At 44.5% G+C, this 18658-nt stretch overlaps 1 protein-coding gene across 1 annotated transcript in view; it reads left to right on the top strand.

Annotated features, from left to right (window-relative positions):
- Positions 1-18658, top strand: part of pola1 (polymerase (DNA directed), alpha 1) — a 99138-nt gene that overhangs the window by 55341 nt on the left and 25139 nt on the right. Inside the window, exons 27-35 of the mRNA XM_020509031.2 lie at positions 3040-3072; positions 3351-3443; positions 3602-3807; positions 4038-4170; positions 4329-4460; positions 4591-4765; positions 7793-7974; positions 9372-9503; positions 12532-12648. Of these exons, the coding sequence (XP_020364620.1) occupies positions 3040-3072; positions 3351-3443; positions 3602-3807; positions 4038-4170; positions 4329-4460; positions 4591-4765; positions 7793-7974; positions 9372-9503; positions 12532-12648 (1203 nt within the window). The remainder of the gene's footprint in view (positions 1-3039; positions 3073-3350; positions 3444-3601; positions 3808-4037; positions 4171-4328; positions 4461-4590; positions 4766-7792; positions 7975-9371; positions 9504-12531; positions 12649-18658) is intronic.

Below are 18658 nucleotides of genomic sequence, written 5' to 3'. Positions count from 1 at the left end.
TTTCAGATCAGGAAATGTGGCACCTGACATTTGACCTGCAGCATTTTATTTTACTGGACATTTGAGAAACTTACCAGACCCATATGCATTGGGTGCCTGATTTAGGGCGTCCACCCACGGTGCTCAGAATGACAGATTATGATAATTCATCTTAACAGAACATGCATCTTGAGGAAGCAACTGCATGCGTGCTCATTACTGAAATCCGATGCGAATTTGAATGTTAGAATAACTGTCCATTTACTTTTCCTCAACCAGCAAGACGAGTAACGAACAGCAAAATCACTACTCTGTCAATCTTTTATTCCCCGTAATAGAAAAGTTAACCTATTCTATTGGTCAGCTTGTCATTCTTTGCGAGAAAGAAATAGCCTATTCCAAACAAATTCGAGGACAGTTGTGGGACGATAGAGCCCAAATTCATACAACTAGTAAGCGTAGGCTACATTTTAAAAAATGTTTTAAATTAAAAACAGCAACATATGAATGTTTAGCTTAAAATGCTGATAAACAATTTATTAACATTTTAAGAGCAGTATACGCACGAGGTAGTCGGCTACTCGTGAATGTTCATTCCATAATGCTATTAGGAGGATGACACCATTGTCAAAAGCGCTCCTCACCTGAGCGGTTTCATGAGACTGAGATGAAAATATTTGTTAGGAATGTAGAAAGAGGGGATGGGTTGCTAATGGGTTGCTAATATGACTAGGATTGTGCCTTTGGCTACATGACAATGAAAGTTAATTTGAAAACAAATGGAACATAAGAGAGAAGCTACGAGTTTCATTGGCATATGGAAAGGAAATGTTTATAAAATAGTTGCCTCCGTGTTTGGTCGTATTTTGGCTAGGCTACTTTGAAGCAAGGTCAACATGCCTCATAATGTACTAAAACGTTCATGTTTCAAGCCATTAAAAGCGTACTGCTCATTGCAAAGTGGTATGTGACGCTCTGAAGCCTGCCTACCATTATATGCACTTGAATGGGAAGTGTGCTTCGATTACCAGTTGAGAAAAAATATAAATGGTAGCTTTTTTTAAATCGTGACTATCAAAACTGTTTTTAACATGATTAAATTCATAATTGTTCCTCTGATATGATTGGGCTTATAGAACACATTTCACTCCAGCAGCAAGCTGTAGCTGCAACTCATGTGCTGTCTGACAGATTTTAAGCTGAAACTAGGCTGTATGCGCATGCTCCAATTTAATTCCACAAATTCATGCAAATTAACCCATAGATCGATAAGCATGTATTTACATTGACTGGTATTTTCAATAATGAATAGGATAAATAGCGTTATTTTGTGATGCGATTTCTTCTCCCGGACAATTGCCCAGCGGAGATTTTATTTATCGCCTTTCGGGTTTTTTTATCGGCAAAAAGTCGGCTACTACCGGCTAACAGAAACCCTGGGGGGGTGTGAAGGGACATGTTGCTGGTGTCAGGTCAAACTGCACCCAGTCACTCTTACCCCACCCTCAGATTAGCATCCCTGATCCTTGCACTGTACACACACACTTAACCCCCACCTGTTAGGGTCCATCTGCTACAGAGGACACAGGCCCTAGTGCCTTAATGTCTGTCCATCTATCCCTCAGACTCTCTCTCTCTCTTCCTTATTCTGTCCATTTTTCTCTTACACCTTTCCGTGATGCATTTGAACGGACACTTCACTCTTGGTTTCACTGTGTTTCTTCTCTTTTTCTCTTTGCCTGTCCCCATTTGAGCACAGCTCCATTCGTTCTCTCGCTCGCTTCATCTGTTTTTTCATTCCCACTCTATGGTCCGTCACTCACTCTGTTGGCTATTGAGGCCATTAGGAGTCATTAGGCTCGCTGTGTGTGTGTGTGTGTGTGTGGGTTTGAAGGCCCGTTGCAGCGAGACTAATGGCCCTATTAGCCAATTATCCTCCATTTAATAGCAAATCACCAAGGATTTACGCGTGCCCTCGCGCGCACACATGCACACACAAAGATGCAAAAACAGCGGATTTTTCTTACATTGAAATCATTAGATGGGCCACAGTCCAGACAGTGGGGAGAAAAATAATAAAGTATATTTACAAACACACACAGTGTATACAATACAAATTCACTATAATAGTAGACTAACTCTGTAAGCCACTCTACACAATCAGTGAACCAACATAGGCCCTATGCGTTCTCTCCCAGACTCGTGCATAGAAAGTTTGGAGCGTAGTAGCATAAGGTAACCAGTCCATCCAGTATGCAGAATAATACAGTCCACACTCAAGGGTGATTACTATAATTGTTTTATTTTAGAGTATAGACTGGGCATATGCGGTAGGATATTAGGCTAGGTATTGTATAACGGTACAATCATTATTATTAGTTAATTTTTTTAAATGATTTTTTAAAATGCTTGAGCTCAAATAGGCATGTGCATAAGGTCTAATGTGCGTATGGGTGTTCTACATGCAACGTCTTAAATGCTTTGAATGAATCACCTTAAAGTGCTGTCCATTAGTGTTGTTTGCCTTTGAAACAACATCCACAACAACCATGTTTTCTACTGAGTTTCAACCTATTGTTGAACTCTTTTCTTCACATTTATCATCACAGTGAGGTAAAAAATAATAATAATCATGGTCAGTTTTAAGAGCATGAGACTCTTGATAAATGTTTGATTTTCCATCGCATTTGCATTGATGTCAGAGTGGTTAGAGGGACAATAGATCCCTGAGTACCAGGCCATTAGGACCTGATGGAGGGACAGTAGAGCACTGAGTACCAGGACATTAGGACCTGATGGAGGGACAGTAGAGCCCTGAGTACCAGGGCATTAGGACCTGATGGAGGGACAGTAGAGCCCTGAGTACCAGGGCATTAGGACCTGATGGTCGTTAGTGAGTTGAGTACTACCAACGCATGTACAGAGTGCATAAGAGGAGGTTACCGTGACTCAACAGTCACGTGGAATTTGACAGCAGTCATGCAACAGCCCTACTTGACAGTTCATTATGCTATTTGAGTGCTTTTGTATTCATGATGTTCTATACTGTGTTTCCTTTAGATCCTGATGCACACCAAAGACATGGTTCAGAAGGTGAGTACTTGTTGTACTCTAAACCTAACTGATCAATGGAATACCTCACCAGTAGTCACTACATGGCCATGTTAGAAAGAACAATGTAACAATATCCTTACTGATGACCAAGAGCTAGGTGGTGCGCACAAAATGTCACCCTATTTTCTATATAGTGCACTTCTTTTAGCCAGGGCTCTGGTTAAAAGACTTGCACTAAATAGGGAATTGCCATACCATTTCGAACGCAGTAATACTTTAGACCCCACTCCTCACCTCTGACTTCCTGTGTGTGTCAGATGAACCTGGAAGTGATCTACGGCGACACAGACTCCATCATGATCAACACCAACAGCTCCAGTCTGGAGGAGGTCTACAAACTAGGAAACAAGGTAAGGAAAGGGAGAAAGAGAAAGAGATTCCATCGTAATCAAACTCCAACAGTTATATTTTGTGAGTTGATGGTGAAATAAAGGCATGGAAAGTGGAATTGAGAGAACAGAATGCCAGATGGATAAAGAGAGATTGACATTGCCTGTGTCTTCCCCAGGTGAAAGCTGAGGTGAACAAGCTCTACAAGCTCCTGGAGATTGACATCGACGGGGTGTTCAAGTCTCTGCTGCTGCTAAAGAAGAAGAAGTACGCCGCCCTGGTGGTGGAGCCGCTGGGGGATGGCCGCTACAGCACCAAGCAGGAACTCAAGGGGCTGGACATCGTAAGAAGGGACTGGTGTGACCTCGCCAAGGAGTGTGGCAAGTAGGTGGACTTGTCAACTGGAGAACGCTATATACTGTACTTCCACTCATCCCCTTCTTCCTCTTGTATAATGCCAAGATGTCTCAACCATTTTGGCACAGAAGGTAGTGTGTTTGCTGTTGCTGCAGGGTTGGCTGGTTCAAACCTTGCTCTGGCTGATTCCCCTGAGTCGTGGCAATGTTAATCAATGATCTGATTCTACCCATCTTCCTCCTCCACCTCTTTCTCAGCTATGTGATTGGTCAAATCCTGTCGGACCAGAACCGGGATGTCATCGTGGAGAACATCCAGCGTCATCTTGTGGATTTGGGAGAGAAGGTCGCTAACAGAACCATTCCGCTCAACCAGTATGAGATACACAAGGTGTGTGTTTTTTTCAACATTCTTTGCGTTGGTGTGCGTTTCTACAGTGTGAGTCTGTATCAATGCCCACTGTATCCTCTCCCTCTTTTTCTCCCTCATCACCCCACCCTTGCTCTCTCCCTCTTTTTCTCTCCCTCATCTCCCCTCCCTTCTCCCAGGCCCTGACTAAGGACCCCCAGGACTACCCAGACAAGAAGTCTCTTCCTCATGTTCACGTGGCTCTGTGGATCAACTCTCAGAGCGGACGAAGGGTTAAAGCTGGAGACACGGTCTCCTACATCATCTGCCAGGTAGTGATGTGGGAGTGTGTGTGTGATGGCAAGTGTATTATGAGTTTACAGATGTGTGTTTTTGGAGAGGGACTTTCAGTCAGAAGTGTTTCTGACCCTTTCTCCCTTCTCCCTCTCTTCTCTCCACCAGGATGGTTCTACATTGGCAGCCAGTCAGAGGGCCTACGCGTTGGAGCAGCTCCAGAAGCAGGCCGGGCTGAGCCTGGACACCCAGTACTACCTTGCCCAGCAGGTGCACCCCGTGGTGGGCAGGATCTGTGAGCCCATCGAGGGTATCGACGGGGTCCTCATCGCTTCATGGCTGGGTGGGTCTCAGTTCTCAGCACTGTTTCACTATTATTAGAGTAGGTATGAATTGTAGAGGCTTTCCTGGCCTGGTGCCTGAAGTTTTCCCTGATAAGGTCACATGGTCTGGAAACAATCCTGGCCTTAGAGATGAGAGCCAGAAGATGAATAGTTCTTAACAGAAACCTGTGTCCTTGGTCTTCACATTCTGTCTGTAGATGGCACTGTGTATGTTGCTATAGGGGAGGTGGGGGGTTCTGTGGCCTAGTTCTCAACACTGATTTACTAACACATTATTCACTTAGCCACGGAAGGTGTGTGTTTTCTCTGTGTCAGTGTTTGGGTTCACCTGGGAATACCAAATGGGTGTTCAGCTGCTCAGCTTCTAATGATATGATTATCTCAGCTGCTTGCACACACACAGTGATTTGATTGTTTTGGCATCCTTACAAAAATCGGATATTTCCGGTTTGTTTTTATCACACCTCTCTCACGATCTGCGCTCTCTCTGTCCTTCCTCTCTACCTTTTCCTCTACAGTCTCCACCATACCATATGTTAGGGTTCTGTCCACCCACTCTCCCCAGAGTGATTTGGTGATAAAATATCACTTCCTTATGTTTTAAAATACATTTTACCAAGACAAATATGATTTATTAATGTTCTGAATCGTTCAGTAGGGGTTTTCTAACTTTTGATTAACAGTATATCAACAAAGTCGGATTTCGTAACCTAATACATCCGATATCACCGAGCTCTGACAGCCGTGCAGCTTTCTCGCAGCAACTTTGAGGATTTACATATTGTGATGGTCAAGTTTATTCCACGGGTCGCTAAAAGCTTAATTGGCATGACACAAGCTGTATTAAATGTAATAAGCTTTGAAAATAGAAACAAAATGAATTGCACTCCCCTTACCACTCTTTTGAAGCAAAAAAAACGCTGACTTTCAATATAAAATGCAGATTAAATCTTTTTCATTACAGATTTTTTCTATGTCTGCGTTTTGAAAAGGCAGATTTCTGAAAGCAAATGCGACCCCATGTTTTGTGAAATCTTCGAAAAAGAACAGGAATTTTTTATTATTATTAACAGCATATGGTAAAATATAAAAGTACTACCTCTCAAAATCTGTCTTACCTCTATATTGTTTTATGTCCTGTGGATCGAGAAGATAGATGAGTTAGGCAACTCAATTCTGTCACAGCATCCAGCCTAGTCAACGTGATGCTGTGCGATATTCCTTACTTTTGAGCACTTTTTTTTGCTGGCCTTGATATATGCATTTTTAATTTGACATTTGAATTGCATTCGGAAAGTATTCAGACCCCTTGACTTTTAACACATTTTGTTACTTTACGGCCTTATTCTAAAATTTATGAACAAAAAATGTCCATTAATCTACACACAATATCCCATGATGACAAAGTGAAAACAGGTTTTTAGACATTTTTGCAAATGTTTTAAAAATAGAAAAATGAAATTCCTTCTTTATGTAAGTATTCTGACTCTTTGCTATGAGACTCGAAATTGAGCTTAGCTGCATCCTGTTTCCATTGATCATCCTTGATGTTTCTACAACTTGATTGTTGTCCACCTGTGTTTAATTCAATTGATTGGAAATTATTTGAAAAGGCACACGCCTGTCTATGTAAGGTCATACAGTTGACAGTGAGTGTCAAGAGCAAAAACCAAGCCATGAGGTCAAAGGAATTGTCTGTAGAGCTCCGAGACAGGATTGTGTCGGCACAGATCTGGAGAAGAGTACCAACAAATTTCTGCAGCATTGAAGGTCCCCAAGAACACAGTGGCCTCCATCATTCTTAAATAGAAGAGGTTTGGTCCCACCGAGACTCTTCTTAGAGCTGGCTGCCTGGCCAAACTGAGCAATCGTGGGAGAAGGGCCTTGGTCAGGGAGGTGACCAAGAACCCGATGGTCAGTATGACAGAGCTCTAGAGTTCCTCTGTGGAGATGGGAGAACCTTCCAGAAGGACAACTATCTCTGCAGCATTCCACCAATCAGGCCTTTATGATAGAGTGGCCAGATGGAAGCCACTCCTCAGTAAAAGTCACATGACAGCACACTTGGAATTTGCTAGAAGGCACCTAAAAGAATCGCAGGCCAAAAGGGGCCTACAGGACTCAGACAATAAGAAACAAGATTCTCTGATCTGATGAAACCATGATTGAAATCTTTGGCCTGAATGCCAAGCATCATGTCTGGAGGAAACCTGGCACCACCCCTACGGTGAAGCATGGTGTTGGCAGAATCATGCTGTGGGTATGTTTTTCAGAGGCAGATACTAGGAGACTGCACCGTTCATCTTTCCCTCAATCCTGACTAAAGTGCAGAGAGATTCTTGATGAAAACCTGCTCCAGAATGTTCAAGACCTCAGACTGGGGCGATGACCCTAAGCACACAGCCAAGACAATGCAGGAGTGGCTTCGGGACAAGTCTCTGAATGTCCCTGAGTGGCCCAGCCAGAGCCCGGACTTGAACCCGATCGAACATCTCTGGAGAGACCTGAAAATAGCTGTGCAGTGACTATCCCCATCCTACCTGACAGTGCTTAAGAGGATCTGCAGAGAAGAATGGGAGAAACTCCTCAAATACAGATAAGCTTGTAGCATCATACCCAAGAAGACTCAAGGCTGTAATCGCTTCCAAAGGTGCTTCAACAAAGTACTGAGTAAAGGGTCTGAATACTTATGTAAATGTGATATTTCCATTTTTTAAATTTGTAATACATTTTTTTTTCTGTCATTATGCAGTATTTTGTGTAGATTGAGGGGGGAAAATATTTCATCTGTTTTAGAATAAGGCTGTAATGCAACAAAATGTGGAAAAGGTTAAGGGGTCTGAATACTTTCCAAATGCACTGTATGTCAACTTCAACCTTGTGCATTGCCACACACATTCAGACAATGTAGTCTTGATTGGTTCTGCCTCAGACTGGTTTTGTGTGTTTGTTCAGTAGCAGTGTGTTTATAACTGGCGCCAATACCGTCTGTAGATATTGTGATTGATTGTGTGTGTGTTCCCCAGGTCTGGACCCCAGTCAGTTCCGGGCCCAGCAGCAGGGGCAGAGAGAGGAGGAGGGAGATGGGTTCCTAGGAGCTCCGGTCCAACTCACTGATGAGGAGAAATATAAAGACTGTGAACGCTTCACATTCACCTGCCCTCTCTGTACCACTGATAACGTCTACGACAATGTGTTTGAGGGAGCGGTACGTACACACACGTTTGATACTTCCTGTGAAGTATGCTATAGTCTTTCAGTGTTGTACCTCATGTCTTATTTTTAGACAGGACTGACTCATACACACAGTCTGTGTTCATTGACAGTTTACACTCCTGCACTTAAAGGCTCCTAAACCCCTATACACACACTCTCCATCTCGATCTGTCTTTTGTGCTTTTTCTCACTCACTCACATCACACTCCTACCCACCTACTACAGCCATTCCTGAACCGAGGTCACTGGAAAAGGGAGGTGTGTATTTTCTTATCACTCAGTAATGGAGTTAGACGGACACAGCTTTCTCTTGTCGCAGAGAAACTCTTGAAGCTGACACTTTCCCCTCCGTTTGTCCTCCCATGGTTTTTACATCACACACACTGATAAGGTGGTACGTTAATTAGTGGTAACATGGTCTAACAACTCAGGCGGGCCTTGACTTGAGATACAGGGGGAGTGAAGGAAAGAGGCCAGGGAGATTGAAAGGGGGTGGCAAGAGAGGAGAAGAGCTGGAGGGAATGGGAAAGACAGACGGGGGAGAGGAAGAGAACATCAAATAGAGCGAGGTAGATGGCTGTTATCAAAACCAGAGAAGAGAAGAAACAGAGGGCGAGGGAGGGAAAATCTATTGATGTTTTCTAGTCATCTCCTGGGGATGAAAACCCAACTTCAAACTTTTGCTGTATGTGTCCTGCCATCCGGCTGTCAGTCCCAACTCCCCATCCACCATTTCTGTAAAAGCAGGGAAACCCTGTAGGAATACCACTACTACTGTGTGGATGTACCACTGTGTGGAAATGTGTGTATCAGTGCAATAAATGCATAGCCCTGTTTAGACACACCCCAGTCCTGTCACTGACTAATTGAGAACATGGTTTAGGCCTTAGCAGATAGGAAGTAGTTAGCTACTAGTTGTGGAATTTCCATTGTGTTCGCAGTCCAGGTAGGTGCCTATGAAAGCCTGTTCTGACAGGTGAATGAGTGGGGAGATTGGCTGGAGCTTGGGAGTCTGCAGGCTGGGGAGATTGGCTGGGAGTCTGCAGGCTGGGGAGATTAGCTGGGGGTCTGCAGGCTGGGGAGATTGGCTGGGGGTCTGCAGGCTGGGGAGATTGGCTGGGGGTCTGCAGGCTGGGGAGATTGGCTGGGGGTCTGCAGGCTGGGGAGATTGGCTGGGGGTCTGCAGGCTGGGGAGATTGGCTGGGGGTCTGCAGGCTGGGGAGATTGGCTGGGGGTCTACTTGATCTGCCTATATGTGGTGCTGCATGATTCCTACAGTCCTGAGTTCTCCACTGATAAACCTGGAGAGCCGGCTTTGACTGGTCCTGTGTGTGAGTGTGTGCGCGCGCCAGCGCTGTGCTGACAAAGTCCCATCCTGTTTGTGTGTAGGGTACGATGGTGGAGCCGGCTCTGCTGCGATGCTGCAACCCGACCTGTGGGGGGCGTCCTCTGGACTACCCCACACACATCAGCAACAAGCTGCTACTGGACATCCGCAAGCACATCAGGAAATACTACAGCGTGAGTACCAATGGGGGTGTGTAAGAGGGGGGAGAGAGAGAGATGTGTGTGTGGTTTATTGCAGGCAGTTTTGTCCTGCTCAGATTTACTATTAGAATTTATTCCTACTCTCTACTGAATGCCGAACAATGGCCTTTCCCCTCGCCCTTCTGCAAATGGACTTCATTTAGTTCTTTCAGGCTTTAGTGCTTTCTTGGAATACACTACACTGTGCTCACTGTAGTAGTCAGGCTCTGACTGGAGCTTGTATTTGGATATCTTTAGTTGGAGAAATAGTGTGGAGGGTTTTAGAACTGTTCTGGAACTCTGTATTGGTTTCAGAACTTTTTGCTTAGTAGAACTCGTATGTTTTCTAGAACTAGCGTTGATGCTGTCTTCAGGGTTGTGGAATGCAGTGGAAGATTTGAGTGGCGTTGCCTGCTAGTCTTTTAGATTGAGCATTGTGTGGAGGTAGGGGAGGGGGTGTTACTCTCCCACAGTGCTGAGCAGAAATCAATTAGTGGGGCGAATGTGCCCCCAAAAAACACACATACACTCTCTCTCAGGGAACGAGCCCCTAGCCCCCTTTGTAATATGTGAAACAGCTGCTGTCACTGAATACTAACACCACACACACACACACACACACACACACACACACACACTCTAGGAATACACGTGTGTATAAACACACAGAGGGGGCGATGAAGAGTGGTAATTAAGGATTTCTTTCAGACGAAGGGAGAGCTCAAATGGAGTTGTTTGTCTGGCCAGATAGACTGAAAGCCCTGGCCTGCACCTCTGTGCGCGTGTGTTCCTACAGAGACGTTAAACCCCCCCGCTATTATCAATAAACCTGCTCTGGTAGACTGGCCAAACACTGATCCCTCTCTCTTCTGCCTCTTCCTCTCCATCAATCTTCCTCTCCATCTATCTTTCTCACTCCCCCCCCGAGTGTCGTTGGTTCGTTTTGTCATTCCGACCCCCCTCTTATTTACCCCTTTCAAACACCCGTTGCCATGGCGTTTAACAAATTATTGCAATTACTCTCGTCATGTGGGTCACCCCTGGAAACTGGCTGAGGGAGGGAGGGAATAAATAGAGAAGAAGGTGATAATCCTATTTTGAACAAAAGGTCAAATTGCTGAATGGAGCCGCTTTGATTAAGCGGAGGATGTACAAAGTGGACTGGTTTCAGCTCTATTCAGAGAGTGAGAGGTGAGTGCGTGTTTGTGTGTGTGCGTGTCCCTGCCTGCGTGGTTGCGTGCTTTGTCTACAAAAGTGGACTGGTTTCAGACCTATTCAACTCTAGAGCTGGCAGGATTGATTTCCTTACAAGCTAGAACCTCTTGTCTCTTCTCTCTCTCTCGTCCTTTTATCCTGAGAACCACCAGTCAAAATAGTGTGTATGTGCGCGCGCCAGGTTGATTCCTGTGTGTTGAGTTCCACTGGTCTGAGATCACTGTGTGAAACAGTAACCCTCCACAAAGTCAACTATCTGCCTCATTATCACACCCTGGATGGAGGGAGAAAAGGTGGTAGAGAGTTGGACAGGGGAAGAAAGGGGGAGCATGTTAGAAAAGAGGGAGAGGAGAAATGGGATGAGGTGCAAATGAGAGGGTGAAAGGAGAACAGAAAGGAGAGAGGACTAGGGATGGAGAGGGAGGGAGTGTAGGCTAGTTTCTGTGTCTTGTCTCACTGCAGTTTAATCTGTTTAGTTAAATGGTGTGGAAGTCATCTGACGGCTGGATTCAGTGTGTCAGGTAGTGACTGCTGTAATTATGTCATTATCAGCCCCCCCATCTCCTTCTTGCTCTCTCTCTGGCTTAATGTTTTTCTCTCTTTCTCTCCTCTTGCTCAGTTTCACTCAAAGACCCGCAGGACTTTATCAGTTAATATACACTTTCTCGTGTGTGTTTTCGCATGCATCTCCAGCCCATGGGAACAGTGCTGTGTGTTTAGGCTTATGTCCTCAGGAGACTCTGGGATCAGACAGTCAGGCAATAACATCCCTAATGAACACACACACACAGCATCCCGCCAATCGCCTATAAACGAAAACCAAACACACACATATGTCCCAATTCAATTAAAATCTCCCAGAGTTCACAGCATTACCCACAACCCCCTGGGCCAGAGACGTTATCTAAACATTGCCAACCGCCACAGACACGAGGATCATGGGACATTAAACTGCTCTGTTGGCTCTGATAATATTCACCACAATAGTGTGTGTGTGTGTGTGTGTGTGTGTGTGTGTGTGTGTGTGTGTGTGTGTGTGTTTGCAGCCAGGTTAATGAGATTGATAACAGTACAATAGACCCTTCAGTTTATCTGTCTACTCTATGATTGTAATTGATACAGAGGAAAAGAGACCTCCATATTTCCTCCTTTTCTCTGTGGCCTAGTATATCTGGGAGAGTTATGGGGTGACGGGTGCATAGGGGTGTGTGGCTCACCCTTAGAGTGATCAACTGGGTCGTTGTGTGTGTGTGTGTGTGTGGGATGCTTTGGTTTGTGAGGTGATAGGACAGGTGCAGTATGTAGTAAGGGGTTTGATGTCTTGGGAACTGTTATTATTTGGGTAATAACCCCAACACGAAAGGGCAGGCCAGGGAGATATTGGGGGGGAGGGGAACAGAGGGAGTAAGTTCTGCACCTGTCCAAGGCCACTGACTCACCCCAGGGGGCCTAACCACCTGCTGCCCTCTGCTCTGCCTGTCTGAAAAGGGAAGGACCCCCAGGCTCAAGCAGATGTGCCTTATTCACACACAGGGGTTGTCTTGGAAAATTTGAGAATATGCAATTTAGGGAGAAGGCGGGAGAAAGTTTATCTATGTGTATTTAGGCAGATAATTATGTAATTGTTTCCAGCAAGTTAGCCTCATTTTTTAAAGTTTCCTTGATATGAATACAAAGTTGTAAAAATTATTATATTTCCTCTGCTTCTCTCTCCCCATCCTTCTCTGTCTGTCTCTCTGTCCCTCTCTCATGCCATCTCGCTTCACCCCCCAATCCCTCTTCATTCCTATCCCTCTCTCCATGTCAGGGTTGGTTGGTGTGTGAGGACCAGGCCTGTCAGAACCGGACTAGGAGGCTGCCTATCTCCTTCTCCAGATCTGGACCCATCTGTCCTGCCTGCACCCGATCTACACTCAAACCAGAGGTAAGAGACACACTAACACACCACACACATAATCCACTTGCATAAACACACTGGATGTGTACCCACACACTCACTCTTATCGATGTTGGATGGTTTGTCCAGGTGATGGTGCTGTAGAGCCATTTTAAAAGCTACTGAGCTCTCGTTCTCTTCTCTCATCCTCTTCTCGCATCCTTTTCTCCTCTCTCATCCCCTTCTCTTCTTGTCCCCTCCTTGTCTCAGTCCTCCGCTTCCATCTTGCGTCCTCTCCTCTCGTCCTCTTCTCTCATCCTTTCCTCAATTCACATGGTCTAAATGATCTCTTCTCACTCCCCTTTCACGTTCCCTTGTTTTTGCTCTCCTTTTTATTTACCTCCCCTCCATATTTCTCCTCTTTCACTCTCCCTCCCTCCCACCCTGTCCTTGCCTCAACTGTTGTGTTCATACTTTAATGAGATTCTTATACAGGCCTTCCCAACACACACATTTGTAATTCATGTTGAAGTACAACATACACACACTGATAAGGGTATCCTCTGTTCTCTACACAGGCCTCTTACGGCCTTGAGTGTGTGTCTGTAGGAGGGTACTGGTCGTTTTTAAACTGTCTCCTTTATGAAGACCAGGTTAGCCTGAAGGGTAGATGTTTTTCTATGTTTCTCTGCCTTCACTTGATCTGACGTCTCTTTCCCTCTCGTTTTATCCCTGACTTTTCAATGTATTTTTCTCCTGTAGTTCTCTCCCTTTTTCTGCTCTTTTTCACTCTTCCACTTTCTTCCTCCTTCCCTACAAGCTACAAGCTTCTCTCTCTGTCGATCCTCCCCCTTTCTCTCCCCAAGCTCTCTTTCCCCTCTTCCTCCCTCTTCTCTCTCCCCCTTCTTCCCCCTCTTTTCCCCCCTCATCCTCTCTCCCTCCTCTTATCTCTCTCTCCCTCTATCTCTCTCTAGCAGTGTGTAGGGTTGTGTGGCGACAGGTTGAAACCCAAAAGGCCAATTTGTCTTGTCACCACGGCCACTTAGGCGTCCTTCTCTGTGCCTGAGGGCCCTGCCACTTTAAACTGCTGGCTGAATAAAACATTTAACTCACCCCTCTACCCTTAACCCACCTCTTCTCTGCTCCGCTCCCTCCGTCCCTCCTCTTCTCCCCTGCTCCCTCCATTCCTCCTTCAGCCTTCCTCCCTTTTGCTCCTCGCCCACTTGCTCCCACCTTTCTGTTCTCTCTCCCTCTTTCTCCCCTCTTGTACTTTCATTCCTCCATCCTTTTCTCGTTCTCTATCTCATCCGTCATCCCCTCTTTCTCCCCTTTGCCTCCACCCTTCTTCTCCTTTATCTTATCCCTCTATCCTCTTCCTACTCTTCATTCCACAGCCTCGTTCCTGTCTCTGTCAGTGATGTGTTTTCTGCTTGCTCTCTCTCCCCCTCCCGCTACCTCCCTCTCTCCCCTTCTCATATTCCCTCCCTTGCCCCCCCCCCCCCATTATCTGTCTCTCTCTCGCCCTACTCTCTTCCTCACTCTGATCTCCATGTAATAGAGGAGTAATAGCCACTCTTGTTGATTGGTTAGTAATTTGAGGGAGTTATGCACAGGTGCAATTTGTAATATTTTCAGTAAATTAAATTCTCTTTCTCTCTCCCTCTTTAACAATCTCCCCCTCCCTTGCTTTCGTTTTGTATCTGATGCGCTGTTTCTCTCTCATTTTCTGTTTCTCTATCGCTTCTTTTTTCCCTTTCATTTTCGGTTTAGCCAATGCGCTCAGTCCCCTCCCACTCTTTTTTTCTCTCTCCTGTCCCTCTCCTCCCTCTTTCTTCCTCTCTCTCTCACTCCCTCCCTCTTTCTCCCTCCCTCCCTGTCTTTCTCCCTATCTATCTTTCTCTCCCTGCTTCCCTCTCTCTTTCTCACTCAGTTTTATTGATGTACGTTCAGGCGCCCATTAAAGCTCTTTTTTCCTCTCTAGTGGAAATTGCAGCATGTTAATTTTCACACAAATTACGGCAATAGCAGGTATCTCTATTTGATACATTATAGCTGGAGCAATCAGAGATAATTGAGTGCCTTTCAGAGGGAGACGGCTGCATTCACTCCCGGCTCAAAGCCGCCCCATTATCGCCTAATCGCTCTTTAAACACTGAAATTCACCGAACAAAAATTCTTGTCATAATTTCGCTTAAGTGTATTTGGAAATCACAGGGCCTTTGAGCGAGGATAATTGAAATCAAATCCCTTTCACTGAAGCTGACATTTCTACATTTCCCCCCAATTGAAATTAATTTCAAAAATTGAGCATGAATATCTTCAAATAGCAGGCAATTATGCCTTGTGAATGGGGAGAAATTACCCATTGGTGCAGGGCTGCGCTAGCGAGCGGGAGCGCCAGTTAAATGTCTTTGTTTCCTGCAGTGTTTGGCTAGTAAAGATTTACATATATTGACTCATTATGGAGGCTTGTGAAGCAGATCGCTGGGAGAACTCAACCCAACGCTACAACGTCTGAGTTAAACCCTATCAGATATCACAACGCACAGCTACACAGTGATTTCTCTCTCCTCTCTCTTGCAGCTACAGTGGTGTGTGTGTGTAAGGGGTCAACTGGATCTGCAGGTTAGCAGTGTCTAGGTGGAATATACACTAAGTGTACAAAATATTAGCAACATCTTCCTAATATTGAGTTACACCCCCTTTTGCCCTCAGGGGCATGGATTCTACAAGGTGTCGAAAGCGTTCCACAGGGATGCTGGCCCATGTTGACTCCAATGTTTCCCACAGTTGTGTCAAGTTGGCTGGATGTCCTTTGGGTGGTGGACCATTCTTGATACACATGGGAAACTGTTGAGCATGAAAAACCCAGCCGGTGCACCTGGCACCCACTACCATCTACCAGTCTGTTGTCTTGCCAATTCACCCTCTGGAGGGCACACAAACACAATGCCTCAAGGCTTAAAAATCATTCTTTAACCTGACACTGAAGTTGATTTAACACGTGATATCAATAAGGGATTATTTCTTTCACCTGGTCAGTCTATGTCATGGAAAGAGCAGGTGTGCTTAATGTTTGTACACTTAGTGTATGGCATGGAACCTTTAGATGTAGCTCCAGTGTTTATGGATTAGTACTAGTGATGGCTGAATGTGCTGTATTTACTGAATGAATTTCATACTGAGCACGAGACTGTCTTAGTTACACACTTATTTTGTCATGTAGTCATTGACCTCTCAGTACCTGTCTGAATAGAAAACTAATTGTAGTTGTGGGGGGGGTCATTTTACCGTGTTCAGTTTATTGCGTGAGCTTTTGTGGTCTGTTTTAGACTGTTGGCTGTGGTTTAGCTATTTAGACCCATTTTGTATGCTATCTCCCCGTTTTTCTCTCCCTTTCATCCCCTTTCAATCTTCACTCCCCCTCTTTGCTCTCCCACAATTGTTTCTTCCCCTGTTCTCTCTCTCTCTCCCCTTGTTTCTCTCCCTCTCAGCCCATACTTTACAGGTTCACTTGCATGAGAAAGGGAAGTGCACCTACTATATGAGTGTGTGTACAGATTGAGTGAGGGGGGTAGTTAGCGAGGTTGTGGGGGGGGGTTGTTCGCTCCCTAGAGAGGCAATTTCACAGCTGGTTTGCTCTTTGGGCAGCCAGGCTGAAAATGCAGCAGATTTGTGGTGCAAATTGAAATGGTGTCAGTACAAGAACAAAGCACTGAGCCGAATGACGAGGCGTTTGTGCGTGTGTGGTTGTGTGTGCTCTAAATTCAATAACGACCTGTAACACCTTTAGCCACGCCTCTTCGACACCTGTCAGTCAAGTCCAGTGCGAATTTGTGTGTATGGCTAGTTTGTGTGAGAGGGGAAGTGTGTGTGCTCTGCGTTTGCAACGGTAACCAAGGATCCATTATGGGATTCATGGTTAGTTATTGACCAGGCAGTGCATCGTGGGTCAACAGATGTGTGTCTCGCATGGCCATAGATGACCATTACATACATACATACATCTATACAGTTGAAGTCGGAAGTTTACATACATCTTAGCCAAATACATTTAAACTCAGTTTTTCACAATTCCTGACATTTAATCCTAGTAAATATTCCCTGTCTTAGGTCAGTTAGGATCACCACTTTATTTGAAGAATGTGAAATGTCAGAATAATAGTAGAGAGAATGATTTACTTCAGCTTTTATTTATTTCATCACCCAGTGGGTCAGAAGTTTACAAACACTCAATTAGTATTTGGTAGCATTGCCTTAAAACATTTTTACTTGGGTCAAACGTTTCAGGTAGCCTTCCACAAGCTTCCCAAAATAAGTTGGGTGAATTTTGGCCCGTTCCTCCTGACAGAGCTGGTGTAACTGAGTCAGGTTTGTAGGCCTCCTTGTAGGCCTCCTTACAACTTTGGAAGTATGCTTGGAGTCATTGTACATTGGGAAGACCCATTTGCGACCAAGCTTTAACTTGCTGACTGATGTCTTGAGATGTTGCTTCAATTTATCCACATAATTTTCCTACCTCGTGATGCCATCTATTTTGTGGCGTGCACCAGTCCCTCCTGCAGCAAAGCCCTCCCACAACATAATGCTGCCACCCCCGTGCTTCGGTTTGCAAGCCTCCCCCTTTTTCCTCCAAATATAATGATGGTCATTATGACCAAACAGTTCTGTTTTTGTTTCATCAGACCAGAGGACATTTCTCCAAAAAGTTTGATCTTTGTCTCCATATGCAGTTGCAAACCGTAGTCTGGATTTCTATGGCGGTTTTGGAGCAGTGGCTTCTTCCTTTGCTGAGTGGCCTTTCAGGTTATGTCGATATAGGACTCGTTTTACTGTGGATATAGATACTTTTGTGCTTGTTTCATCCAGCATCTTCACAAGGTCCTTTGCTGTTGTTCTGGGATTGATTTGCAATTTTCGCACCAAAGTAGGTTCATCTCTAGGAGACAGAACACGTCTCCTTCCTGAGCGGTATGACGGCTGCGTGGTCCCTTGATGTTTATACTTGCATACTATTGTTTGTACAGATGAACGTGATACCTTCAGGCGTTTGGAAATTGCTCCCAAGGATGAACCAGACTTGTGGAGGTCTATAATTTTTTTTCTGAGGTCTTGGCTGATTTCTTTTGGTTTTCCAATGATGTCAAGCAAAGAGGCACTGAATTTGAAGGTAGGCCTTGAAATGCGTCCACAGGTACATGCATCCACAACTCCAATTCACTCAAATAATGTCAATTAGCTTATCAGAATCTTCTAAAGCCAATACATAATTTTCTGGAATTTTCCAAGCTCTTTAAAGGCACAGTCAACTTAGTGTATGTAAACTTCTGACCCACTGGAATTGTGATACAGTGAATTGTAAGTGAAATAATCTTTCTGTAAACAATTGTTGGAAAAATTACTTGTTAAGCTGAAAGTAGATGTCCTAACTGACTGGCCAAAACTATAGTTTGTTAACAAGAATTTGTGGTTGTGTGGTTGAAAAACTAGTTTTAATGACTCCGACCTAAGTGTATGTAATCTTCCGACTTCAATTGTATATATACACACTACCGTTCAAAAGTTTGGGGTAACTTAGAAATGTCCTTGTTTTTGAAAGAAAAGCAATTTTTTGGTCTGTTAAAATAGCATCAAATTGATCAGAAATACAGTGTAAATATTGTTAATGTTGTAAATGACTATTGTAGCTGGAAACGGCAGATTTATTTAATGGAATGTCTATATAGGCGTATAGAAGCCCATTATCAGCAACCATCACTCCTGTGTTCCAATGGCACGTTGTGTTAGCTAATCCAAGTTTATAATTTTAAAAGGCTGATTGACCATTAGAAAACCCTTTTGCAATTATGGTAGCACAGCTGAAAACTAGTTCTGATTAAAGATGCAATAAAACTGTCCTTCTTTAGACTAGTTGAGTATCTGGAGCATCAGCATTTGTGGGTTCGATTACAGGCTCAAAATGGCCAGAAACAAAGCACTTTCTTCTGAAACTCGTCAGTCTATTCTTGTTCTGAGAGATATGATGGCCATTCCATGTGAGAAATTGCCAAGAAACTGA

This window comes from Oncorhynchus kisutch, linkage group LG18 (genome assembly GCF_002021735.2).
Source record: "Oncorhynchus kisutch isolate 150728-3 linkage group LG18, Okis_V2, whole genome shotgun sequence".
Taxonomy (NCBI): Eukaryota; Metazoa; Chordata; class Actinopteri; order Salmoniformes; family Salmonidae; genus Oncorhynchus; species Oncorhynchus kisutch.
This window is presented reverse-complemented; position numbering and strand designations above follow the sequence as displayed.